The following is a 12847-nucleotide window of genomic DNA, read 5'->3' on the forward strand; positions in this document are numbered from 1 at the left end:
GTGCGCTATCTAGCCAGCATAGATATTTAATAGTAGACTAGAAAAGTGTATACGTTCGCTATTGGTCGTCTTGATGCCACAATATAGCAGTCAGGGAAACCGTAATATGTCGTCGCTGGTCATACGGTTTTCTTAATGTTCTTGCGGCAATGTGCTTCCAATCAATCAACCTTAATTTGCTTGTAACAGCAAATTAATTATAAATAGTTGCCGGGGCATAGCTATTCCTTTGTGATTAATCATCATTCATCTTCATCGTTCTGGTTATCTAAAAAAAAAACATAAGAACGGTGCAATATAAGAACATATTTTTTCCGCATACATGTTGTTACTTATCAAAATAGGTCTTATTTTTGTGATATTTTTTGCTAACGTCACTTCTCATACATTTTTCAATGATATGCTAAACTCTTCTAAATAGAAATACAATTGACAGTACTTCGGAGATTCTACTGTATACGGATTATCGTAGTTCCTGTAGACCATAGGCACCTAGGACAGAAACCATTTTCTTAAATAAAGCACAAGTTCTAGCATTGTTAGTTTAAATTTCATTCTTGATTCTCAGATTTCAGCTTTTGGAAGAAATAAGCTTTTGGGGGAAATATTTGTCTTTTGAAGGCCATAAGCTAGTAAGAGGTAGTGGCCAGGAGCCAATTGGTCTGGACAAGATCGTAAATTTGCTGTTCTTTAATTTTTTCAAAGGTTTGGTACCCGATATCCCTGTTAGGAAAGATATGCTGTAATTTCGCTGGGCATATTCATTATATACATGGAATTAGCAGTAAAAATTCTGCTTACAATACAAAGCTACTGGTTTACTGACACAATGCATTATGACAGTGATAATATACTGAATTTAGTCTGATATGTTATAGTTTCTCTTAATTATATGTTGTTATTCCCTAATCATTTTGTACCAAATTATTAATCTTTACAGATCAAGTTGGTGAACATCCGAGCGGAAGACATTGTCGATGGAAACCCTAAACTTACCCTTGGCCTAATATGGACGATTATTCTCCACTTCCAGGTGAGTCGTGCACTTTCATGTCTCAAAGTGTTCTCATTGTAATTGTTCATAAATGTACAAGGGCAACATTTCTTATCTGAATCGCGTTGGAAAGAGTGTGCAAGGCCAACCGCATATAGAGTCAACCGGCAGATGTTATAGATCCGAAAGTCTGTTTCGTAGTTTTGGCAATGCTACTAGTTTTGGTGCTATGACGAATTGTGTATTTTCAGTTCATCAGAACATCGGATTTTAGCGATTATAGTGGAGTAGGACGTGACCTACTGTGCGTAAGCTATAGATGTAACGAAGACATAGAATGACGAGGAATACAGTGGCTTCAACCGGCTGTAGTAATATTTTGAAAGAGCAGAGAGGTGATGGAACCCAGAGAGTGATTCCAGAGTTTACACACCTACAAAGACATTTGAAACCCTGGCATGGGAGTAGTGGCGCTAGTGTCGCTAGTTATAATCACGGGGAAACCTGTAGTTCGTATATTTTTAGAGTTTCCAGAAGTTTTGGCGGTACTATAGCTAGTAGAACCATGGCTTATCTAGAGCATGGACACAGTTTCGATTCTAATCATGGACTTATAACTGTAATATCCATTATTCACTCGGTCAGATTTTGGTAGAGCTTTGATAGGCTATGCGTGACATGCTAGAAGTGGATTCCTAGCCACTGAAATATGCCTCCTCCAGTAGAATTTAATCTGCAACATCTTTATAAGTAGGCAATGTTTTTAAAACTTGACAGAGTTGTATATTAAGCTTAAATGTTTTCGATAGAGTGCAACTTACTTGTTTGTGCAATACATTTTGCAAATATGAACACAATGCTTGTTTAGGTATTGCACAATTTTATCAGCGATTTAGTTGTACAGTGCAAATGGTCTATCACCATGTTCGTGCACTTTATGTGACCCAATAAGAGCTTCAAGAATTGAAAGAAGATTCAAAACAAGCTGTTGACAACTTCTGCACCAGCATACATAAAAATCCATCGCTTAAAAACACACAGGATGTAAGAGAAAAATTAATGAAAATAGTAATGGACAATTTGAACTGTAATACTCATGGATCTCACTGTACGCCCACTCATGTGCATCTAACGAAGGTGATGAAATTCAATTTCTTAATTTCGTGTCATCCCTAGATCTTGGATAGATTGAACAATTTTTAACGTGTTTATCGTAAAAGAACCATTGCACCTGATAGTTACACATTGCTTTTGTCTTTGTAATTTAATCTCATTACAGCTTTATAGCAAATCATAATAATTTACACGTAAATCAGGACACACACTCTTCAAAAACATGCGCGTTATCACCTTTGACTGCTTTGAACGCATTTCCATTTGTGACCTTGTTAGATTACGCGTGTACTACCTTTACTAATTATTATACACACTTTTCGTTATAGTCACATGCACCCATTATCATTTGTTCGTTTGCACAGCAACTTTTCAGTTTACCATGCTGGCATAAACCTTCTTTATTTACTGTAGTTAATAATATTAGAATAGTGTAAGCGCACTCTTGGCTCACCGTGATGTGATTCTGGGGCTCATTCTTTCTAAATTGTAAAATCTAAAATAACTATGTGGGTTGATGAAGCCTTATCACAATCTCAGCACAGATTGTATACGTTCCTGGAACGTATTTAATGCACTATTAGATACAAAAATATGTACGTACGTGTCCGAAAATATTGTACCTATACACGAGAGTTCTAACAGACAATTTTGTAAAAGCTCATTGTATAATTTATAGTTGTAAAATGTACACATTGTTGTACATTTTTTCTGTCAATGTACATTTAAAATATTTTAAACATAGTTATAATGATCTTGAAGCACCATTCAAAATTATAAACGCGAATAATTTTACTGTATGTTATTAAATTTGGTTGTATTAAACTATAATTTTGTTAATGTTAATGCAATATTGTAAATTTTTAAGCAGACTTGCTGCAACAAAAACTTACAAATAGATTTAAAAACTTTTAGCAAGTGTTTTGAGAATTTCGTGATACATTTTTCTTCTCTAACTATTGTACGTCATAGAATACACACTTTCGGTGCCTCGTACAGTAAACACACATGCTGCTGGTCATTACATGCATAAGATACAAAAAAATGTAAACAATTTTTCAAGTCAAAATAGTTGTAACGAATTTTGTAGTTGATGAAAATTATTTCAATTTAATACGAGGGTATGTCGATAATTAATTTTCTGCTTGCTCGTTCGTTGTGGCCTCCCTCTTTCGTAGGAGCGAAAGGTAAGCTTAACCCTTTGCCTTCCCCGTTGTGCTTTGGCTGTCTAGGCTGTGTAAATATTCTGCCCTGGCCTCGTTGCTCTTTTGTTTTCTACTGTATGTAGTGTGACCTTACTGTATTCGATGTTTAACTGGTAAGTTGTTGCACAGTGTATTCAGTAGATTTGTTTAACTCGCCATTTCATGTACTCGTAGAGTGGAATGCATAAATAGTAATGGGCAAATTGTACGTGACCATGTTTATTCACTTTGCTTAACGCAATGCGAAGTTCAATGCCTGAATGAAAACCCCAATATCAATACAATTTCATTCCCTAAAATCGTGTAAGAGAAAAGTCAATGAAATTGGTGGTGGACAATTTGCTTGATAATACTTATGTATCACACTACATATACATTCTGTTCCTTCATTCATCCCTTATAGCAGTTACCATCAATAGCAATACTGATGTGTGTTTGTGCATACGTGTGAAGGAAATCGGAGATATACATTATACTTGCTTTGCTACACAAATGAAACTGTTTCAAAGTAACAGTGCACAGAAGTATATAAAAGGTTCATTTGCCCATGGTAATCTTCAATACGAAACCTACATTGAAATTGGTGAAAAAAAAGGCGATTACATGCACATTTACCAATCAGAAATGGTTTTTGCATTCATCATCATCTTTAAACCCACATGCAACATGTTAATAGCACAGTTAGGTGGTCCATAGCATAGAGGGTCTCGGGTTTAGAAGAACAAAGTGGCACATTAATTGTGCAGAATTACAATGTGTTCGAACTCGAAGACTTGTATGCAGCATGGTAAGCAAGCATGAGAGCCAAATGCTTTAATAACCACTAAGGGAATTGGTAGCATGGCGTCATTGTGTTTTTTGCTTCCAGGATGTTTTCGGAGTTTTTAACTAGGCTGTACAAAATGCTTAATGTGGCGCTTTTAATAAGATAAATTCTTATTCTGGCAGTCTGCTGGTCTTACTGTAATTTGGGCACACTGTTCTGTATTGCATCCAAACATTTTATTTCTGAAACAATTCACTTAAGTACATGTACTGTTACTCAACAACATTAAGGATTTATACAGTTGTGGAGTCTCATTATTCTTGCTGCATATAGTGCGACACTGAACATGCTTTTCCTTTGAGACAGTACCTTAGCCAGGATTTATTTTTGAAGCCCAACCGTTGATAAATTGTGTTGGAAAATTTGTTAGGGGGAAAAAATAGCTGAAATAACAACTTTCAATGTATATTTCTCTGTGTGTGTCAATTGCTACCACTGTATTCATTAAATGATAATTTTGCCACATTAGAAGAAAATATATAATTATCGCAGTGTTCTTCACAGAATGTGTGCAAAATGTGGTAAAATTCTAAAAGACACTGAGTCCGTGTGTTTGGCACCTCATTTTTAATTCACTTACAAGCAATTTCGGGTACACAAATCAAAGTTCTTTGTAGACTCATTCTGCATGCCTTACCATATTTCTAATGCAGACTTCTGCACAATATTCTAAACCCCTGTAGAGCCACACTTGAATGTTGTGAAAAATGTGCGAAGTTACTGAGAAAATCGTGTCTGAATGTCTGAAAAATGGCGCTATTGTGTTGCACTTTTGTGGTTAGAAGTGTAAGGACAATGGTATTGAACGAAAGAAAACTTCTGGTTTGCAACTTCGCACATTTACCGTACTAATCATATTGAAGCATGCATACCCTGTTTCCTACCAGCAGTGATAGAATAAGTTATGAACGATTCCTACCCCAGTCACAGACCCTTGTGTTTACGTGCATGATTGAAGTCAGGTAGGATTAACTTCCAGCGTTGCCTTTCTTTTGTTTTGCAAGCTCACTACATCACACTCACTCAACACTGAAAGGCTGTATAGAGAATTTGATCCGGCTTCCTTAATTGATTCGTAGAATGAACAAAGTGCTGCCTTTTGAAGCGAGTCTGCATTTCTAGAAACTTCCCATATAGTCAAGCAAGAAATATATAAAAATGTGCTGAAAAGGCCGCAATAATGTACACTAACTTTAGAGAAAAGGAACGGCGGAATAATAGTGTTCACTAAAAATTTGGTGATATTAAAAGGTCACGATAATTGACGCCAAAAATTAAAAAGTATAATACGCATCAACATGTAATATTATGAATAATGAAAAGCATAGAATTAACTATTTCGCGTTCACAATTTATTACAGTAACAAGCCAAGTTTGTAATATAAATAGACGATTGTATATATTTTGCAATAACAGAATGAAACACCTATGTCTTTGTAAATTTTTATTGGTTATCAAAACAGGAAAAAGATGTTCAAAGTGGTCCCAGATTCGAATTCTAGCTTGGCTGTTTCTTTGTGAGTCGAACAGAAATGCAGAAAACCGTACATAAAAAAAATTAACCGTCCTATAACTCTCTGAAGTAGAAAAGCTATGGTGTGAATTAAAAATTGTTATGAATTCCCAAGAAGAATTCTAATTTTGCAGGAAGCTTTTAAGGCATACCATTTAATTTATTAATTTCTACAGAAATGAAAGTTCACTTTCCCTAGAAATCTAAATTGTTCTCAAATTTATCAAGATTTTCACCTTAACAGGAGGTGAAAACTCACTTTTCACACACACTCTGTCAGTCTTTTTTAATCATTTGCAGGCACTAAAAAGCAAAATAGGTTCTAACACTCGGAATATTAGGCACAATATTACGTTGGGACTAACTTTTGTACCGAAAGCGTGCCAGGGTAAAATCTTAGCTCTGCATCATGAAATATATTTTCTTCCCTGTGACGCATCTTGCTCAAGGCCCTACAAGTTACCTTTTCATTTCGCCCCCCTGGCGGGCGTTTACAGCCTCTGCTACTCCCATCTACCTGCTAGACTATAATTGGAAGGGAAGTGTACAGTAGGAGGTGCATATTTCTGTGGTTCAATCTGTGCGATAAAACTGCAGACCTAGAAAGTTTAAAAAGTAATAGGAATACCTTTCCAGTAGTTTTATACCGTTGTACGGAAAGACTTTGCAAGTTATAGTACAAGAAGTTCTCACCACAAATCCGCACCCTCACAAGCTTAAACGACTTCAGTTTGTTTCGACTTCCCAAGACAAGTTCCGGGCTGAACAATTACAGATATTTGTCTATGATTCCAAATATGAAGAGGTGAGAAATGTTCAGTATTCAAAGTGTGCATTTAACGGAACTCATATTTATGCATCTCCGTTGCTACTAAACACACACACAATTTTGCACAACTGCATTATAATTTAACCTAATTTTCCGTAATCCACGCTAAAGGTGGTGTTAGCTGCGATGTTTCCGATATGTAACATGATTTTCATACAAGTCTGTAGTTGTAATAATCCATCTTTAACCTGTGTAGAAAAGAGCCTTATTAATTGTTATATTATACAGAAAACTTAGTTTCCAGCTTCTAATTTTGAAAAAATAAAGCTTTGGTTGCTGTTTGAAATGAAAGCATAGCATGAAAACATTGCTAAGTGAAGTTTTTTTTACAACGTGGATGTAAAGTATATTTATTTCTAAGTTTTCTATTGTTAGTAGACAGAGTATGTAAAATAATAATAATAATAATAATAATAATAAATGTGCTGAAAGAAACATCTTTTCGCTTCATAACGAGTATTGCTTTCTTACGCGATTAATTCGAATAATGTTCGGCAGAGGGCAGCACTGCTCGTGGAGTTCAAGTAGTTGTAAGCGTGTGCAACAGATGGCGCGAGCGTTCGCGCTGTGATACTTTCTTTGTGGATAGAGTGAGTGGTTCGACAGCCTGGTCGCTTTCGCTCTGTAATGAGTTAAAGAATAACTGGCTCAAATCTTTAACCAATAACGCCGCAGTTAATAAAGGGTATGAATTAAAATGACCAGACTAAGATTGTTCTGCTTGAGTGTATACCAATGATTCGCAATAGTAAACAATGGCCTCCCTCATGGCGTTAGTGGTAATTGTAATCAACAGGGGTGCCCCTCACCCCCAAGGCCAATGGCGCAATCCCCCCCCCCCCAAATTGTATTATTCGCGCACTCAAACCATATAATAATCCCCACAAAGTAAAGCTCAGGACGATAATATAATACGATTCCTCTTTCAAAGAACTCACCCCCCCGTTTTCTTGTGGTAAATATAAATTTTTCTGTGACGTGAAGTTAGAAATGCGGATTAGATATAGTTTTATTTCCAAATGATGCACCTGCTTTAACACCAACACTAAGCATTAAGTGATGTTATTAATGAATATCAAGAATATCGCTTATGTCTTGCAATGCACCTATAGTATAAAAGTTCATGTTCACCTCAGCAAAGCGCGAAAGAAACACGTCTTCTAGCAACACAATATTGCGAGCGAAACGAGCAAGAAAATTTTTATATCCATCTCTTTGCAGGCTTTCAAGAATATTAATTTAATGGGGTGTCAGTACTTTCTTAGGATCCCGAGATAATTAATTAGTGTTTTCCAGCTTCTCTTTTGTCACGTTCGGAGTCTAAACGTCGCTAAATACAGTCCTCAAAAGTTAATGTTCGAACTCTGCACTACAGAAATTCATTGACAACCTAAGATTTAACACATTATCAAAAGCTTCCTATCTCCCCCTTTAAATTAAATACTCAATCCTACCACCATAATTTCCAAGCCAATTTTAGACTTACTGTTGATATTTGAAGACTGGATATTGCCTCCTCAAAAAAATTAATTCTCAGTCTCCACACCAGAATTTCCGCAACGGTCTAAGACAATAGTAATACACAAGAAGTGGATATCCCCTCAATTTAATGCTCAATCCCCTTCTAACTAAAATACCCGCCATAATCTAAGACCTAGAGTTGGATACTGTACCCCCCCCCAACGTTTAATTCAGAATCCCCCCCAGAACCCATGTGTAAAATAAGGCCTAATATTTTGGGGGTGGATATTTCTCCCACCCCCTCCCTTCGATAACATCCTTAAACACTTTTTCTTCATCTAATGGATTACATATGGTGCATTTAAGGTGTAAAATTGTGTTTTGTAAAAATATATAAAAGTTGAATTTTATATTATTTGAAGGGAATAAATCCCCCCCCTCCCAAATTTCGATGGCGCAATCTGCGCCATAATCCCCCCACCGTGGGCACCCCTGGTAATCAAAGGGCCCCTGGTTCAGTACCCATGTTTGTTTCATGGACAGGCACTCTGCTTAGTAGCGAACGCTTCCGCACTTTTCACACTCACTGTTGACACACATGTTCAATGCCAGCTGACCACTATCTCTAGGTATATGAAGTGTTCGCCCTGGCTGCTTATAAATTGAAAAAAAGTAACCAGTCATGTTAGTTTATATTTAAGTGTACTTGCATATTGGTTCATTATAGGTCCCTCGGACTACTTACCCCCCCGCCCCCCTTACATGCAATATGCTTTTCGTTATTGTTTCAAATACGCAAATGAACGATCTCGTCAAGAATATTTGGAATGGAAGTCATTAATTTAGTATTTTAGAAATTTTTCAGTTCCTGGTTACATAGTTGTACTATAGTTGTTTCAAATAACGATTGTTTGACTTCCATACAACGGAAATTTCAGCGTTCAAGATTACTTATTTCACGGGCGCCGAAACGGGGATGACCGTGGAGGGGGGACCTGGCCCCCCAAAATTCGCTTGGATCTCTCCCTATAAGGGGCCCAGTGTATAACCTTCAACACGGTTTCATTTTGGATCAACATATTAGTTGTGTGTCATAAAATAATAGAGGATTCCGTGCGAGAACATTTTAAGTCCTTGTTTACTAAGATTTTTAATTCGAATTATTTCTTCCATTTACCGTTATTAAACTTTTACTATGCTTTTACACACACGAACTTTGATTTAAAGATGCAGTAAATTACACAGGATTCTCTTCTGAAATGGGCATGTTAACAATATGGAGCCTTATTACCCAGCGGAGTCTTTATAGTGTTCAGCACGCATGTGCGTTTACTCTAGTTCCGTATTTCTTGTTTAGAGTACGCAGTGAATTTAGAATAAAACGCATGGTGTATTATTTACATTTAAACTGTGAAAATATAGCATCCATTTCTTGTGGTGGTCCTCCATCCAATATTAAACCTCTTTGTCCAACAAGATGCCTGGCTCCTGTCTCGCCAATTTTTAAGTAAGTCCATATTTCAAAGTTTAAATCATGCGTTTTATTCATTGTGTACTCGAAAACAGAAATAATTCTCTTTTGTGAAACGTTTAAATAGTCGAGAAACCGTTCTGAACTTCCACAAAAGAGAATTACAATTTTTGAAAGTTTTTCTCAAGTGTGTCCCTACCCTAATACTGAAAGAAACTTGCCCCCCCTCCCTCGGAAACGGGAAAAGTCTGTATTTATGCTGTGCTTAGGTTTGGCCCTTCCCCCAATTATCTGAAGACTTATGTTGTACAAATATTGAGGTGTATGTTGACTACGATAGGCTAATAGACGGTCAGATCGAGAATGTCACGAAAATGAATGATTGTAGCTTGGGTAGTTTCCAACATATCGCAACATTAAAATAAAACTTATTCATATTTCTGTTGTTCTATGATTTATTTTACTACCATTAGACGGACAGGCTCAGGAAGTTAATTCATTACTGTCATTTACTATGTCGAATTTTTACAAGAAATATGTTTGTATAGTAAGAGATTGTGTTTTGTTTTTGGTATGGAGTTTGTTACAAATGTTTAGTGGTGCTTTATGTTGAATAAATTATGTGGTGTCCTCGCATAAAGCGGCTAAGGAGCTCACCCGGCCTAAATTAAATGGGTACCTGAAGGTAACCCTAGGGGGTAAAGGCGGCCGGAGCATGGTGCTGATCGCATCCTCTCCAAAATGGCGGCGATCGATAGAATGTGTGGGGCCCTATCCCCAAATCCCCCTGTATATGCCTCATGGCATGGTGCACGGGAACTTTTTTTATACGTCGATCCTCGGTGTAGACACATTGCACATTGGCTCTGCTTCCACTAATACAGAAGGGGTTAAAAACATAATTTGTATATCCAGTCCCAATTAACCTATTTGAGCATAAAGTGGACTTAAAAGAACATTGGCTTCCTCGCCCCCATTCAAAATCAAACTTTCGGGATTATAAAACAATATTATTACTAACTAGCTGATTAACTGGCGTTGCCCGGGTATTTATTTATTCCAATCTTCTATTAGACAGGAAAATAATGAATTGTAACTATAGTGTAAAATGAACTTGGAGTTGAACGGCATTGGGAGTTTAACTATTTATCGTAGCGACCTCGAAAACTATGGATTCCACATTAATATCGGTCGTTCTACATGTCACACCCTTCCCACCCCACCCCTAGGGGTTCCAGGTAGAGGCCTGCACAAGACCTGGAGCAGACCCGTTCGCGAGACATCGCTCCTGAAATGCCATGCAACCTGCGCAACACCCTCGCTTGAGCACCTTGACTGACCATCTGCCCAGATCGTTCTTGGCAGGTAGCGAAAACCCGCCGGGTACCCGCAGTCGTAAGATACCTAGTAGGTCTCAGTGCGTTCTTTCAATCAACTGCACGCCCCTCCCTCTGCATGACGTAGTTGCTTCGACTAGAAACTGCACCGGGCGCACACCTGTCTGCAGTGTTGCCAACTGCAATATATTTTCACTACCTAGAAAAGGGAACTCAAAGCTGCGTAAGCCACATCGCTAATGAAATTAGATTTACGAATGTTGCTACTCCCCCCCGCCCTACACACACAGATTGAAATAGGTTTTCCGTGGCACAGGATCCATAAGTACATGTCGTAAACAACCAATATACGTATAGATATATAGTGATATAGGGCAGGACTGAAACATGTCGCGTTCGACGATGAGGTCGCGAGTCGAAGAACACACTGTTCTACTGCGAACACCAGGGCCGTAGCCAGCCAGGGGCATTGCCGTTACCCTCGTTTTTGGGGGGGGGGGGGGGCAAGTACTTGGATAAACGTGCCAACAACAACAATCACAATAATAGTAATAAAAGTAGCATGAAAGGCATTATTATCCTCATAAATTATGCAAAAAGGGGGTGGAAGTCGGTTCTCACGCATTTGTGTTGAAACAGAGGATTAGAAATATTTTTTTCAGCACGTCAATTTCACATTAGCTAATAATGGAAAACAAGCACACAAACTGTTTTTGAAAGAAAGAAAGTGCATGATAAATGCATTCCAAATGTACATACATATAGCATGTAAAATTTCCATCTACAATATTTTCTTTTCACATGGAGCGACGTAAAATAAGAAATACATATGCTAACACTAAATTGTGTACATATTCAAAATTTCATTAAAGCATATATATTATATAAATACATTACATAATCAATTCATCCAACTCGTAACAAACCAACATTAATAGCAAATAATATCACGGGCCGCCATGGCATTCTCTTTTTAAAACTTTTCTCACTTAGATCGTTCGGCGCCCAGGGCCGACTCCCGCTACCCCCTTGCTACGGCATTGAACTTGACGAGACTGTATAATATTTTATAATATATTTCTACTTTCATAAAATTTGAAATCAAGGGGTTGCAATTACCCCTCCATTCCCCCTCTGCAGGTGCGCTTGGCCGTCTGGAAGGAAAATGCAAGAGAAATATGAAAATTAATTCCATCTTGAGTACCCTTTAGCCCTGCTACTCTTAAATTCTGCTAGCCTGTTTTTTCTTGTACTTTAATGTTTGACCCACACCCTGGCCCCTCGGCTAGACTAAATTTCCGTCTAAGATTGTGAGCAATGCCCCCTGCCCTCCTCCGGTTGCGCCACTGTGTGCCTGGTTAAGGCACCATGCAATGAAAAACAATTAGTTTTCAGTGAGGAGATTTTTGTTTGCTCGATCATTCATTTAGATAAATGAAGCTGTAATATTGCGTGCATTTCCTAGCAATAAGATAAAAACTGAACTGAAATCGCTAAGTATATAAATTCTCCTTGGAGGAGAGAGCTCCTCCTAGGACTTCGTAGGATTTACGAGCTACGTAAGTAGGCAACACTGGCTGAAGCTGTCCACGTGGTGATGAAACACCTGGAGCGATACGCTGCCGGAGGGCTGTTTCCTTCCAGCAGGTTTTGCAGGCGCCCGGGTCTTGTCGAATGCCCAGTTACCTTGTAAGCGCAGAGCGCCTTGAAGAGCAAGAACCCGGGTAAAGACGCAAGTCGACTCGTTGTCGTGGGCAGGCGAGCAGGTATACCTGTCCTCGCGTGCAAGCGGGCAGCGGGTAGGTAAAAGGCAGACTATGCTGGCCTCTGGTGCCAGGGGTGTCTTACCCCCACAATATTTCTTTCCAGAATGTAAGAGATATGTGTACCAAGTTTGGTTGAAATTGCTCCAGGCGTTCGAGAGTTATGCCGGAACACACACACATACGTACATCCATTTTTATATATTAGAATAGACATATTCCAATTCAACAATAGGTAGATCTGCTTATGTACACCGTACATACGGTGTAAATACAGTTTATAATTCCAGTTCGCCATACATACGATTTTTTGTGACATCTTACTTTGGCGAAAT

General features: G+C 38.0%; 1 protein-coding gene across 36 annotated transcripts in view; it reads left to right on the top strand.

Annotated features, from left to right (window-relative positions):
* Positions 1-12847, top strand: part of shot (dystonin-like protein short stop) — an 888743-nt gene that overhangs the window by 561308 nt on the left and 314588 nt on the right. For all 36 annotated transcript variants that reach the window (XM_083113147.1, XM_083113158.1, XM_083113144.1 and 33 more), the window contains one exon: positions 941-1033. In XM_083113147.1, coding sequence (XP_082969273.1) covers positions 941-1033 — 93 coding nt within the window. The remainder of the gene's footprint in view (positions 1-940; positions 1034-12847) is intronic.

Source organism: Lepisma saccharinum, chromosome 27, assembly GCF_977018435.1.
Source record: "Lepisma saccharinum chromosome 27, izLepSacc3.1, whole genome shotgun sequence".
NCBI classification, from domain to species: domain Eukaryota; kingdom Metazoa; phylum Arthropoda; class Insecta; order Zygentoma; family Lepismatidae; genus Lepisma; species Lepisma saccharinum.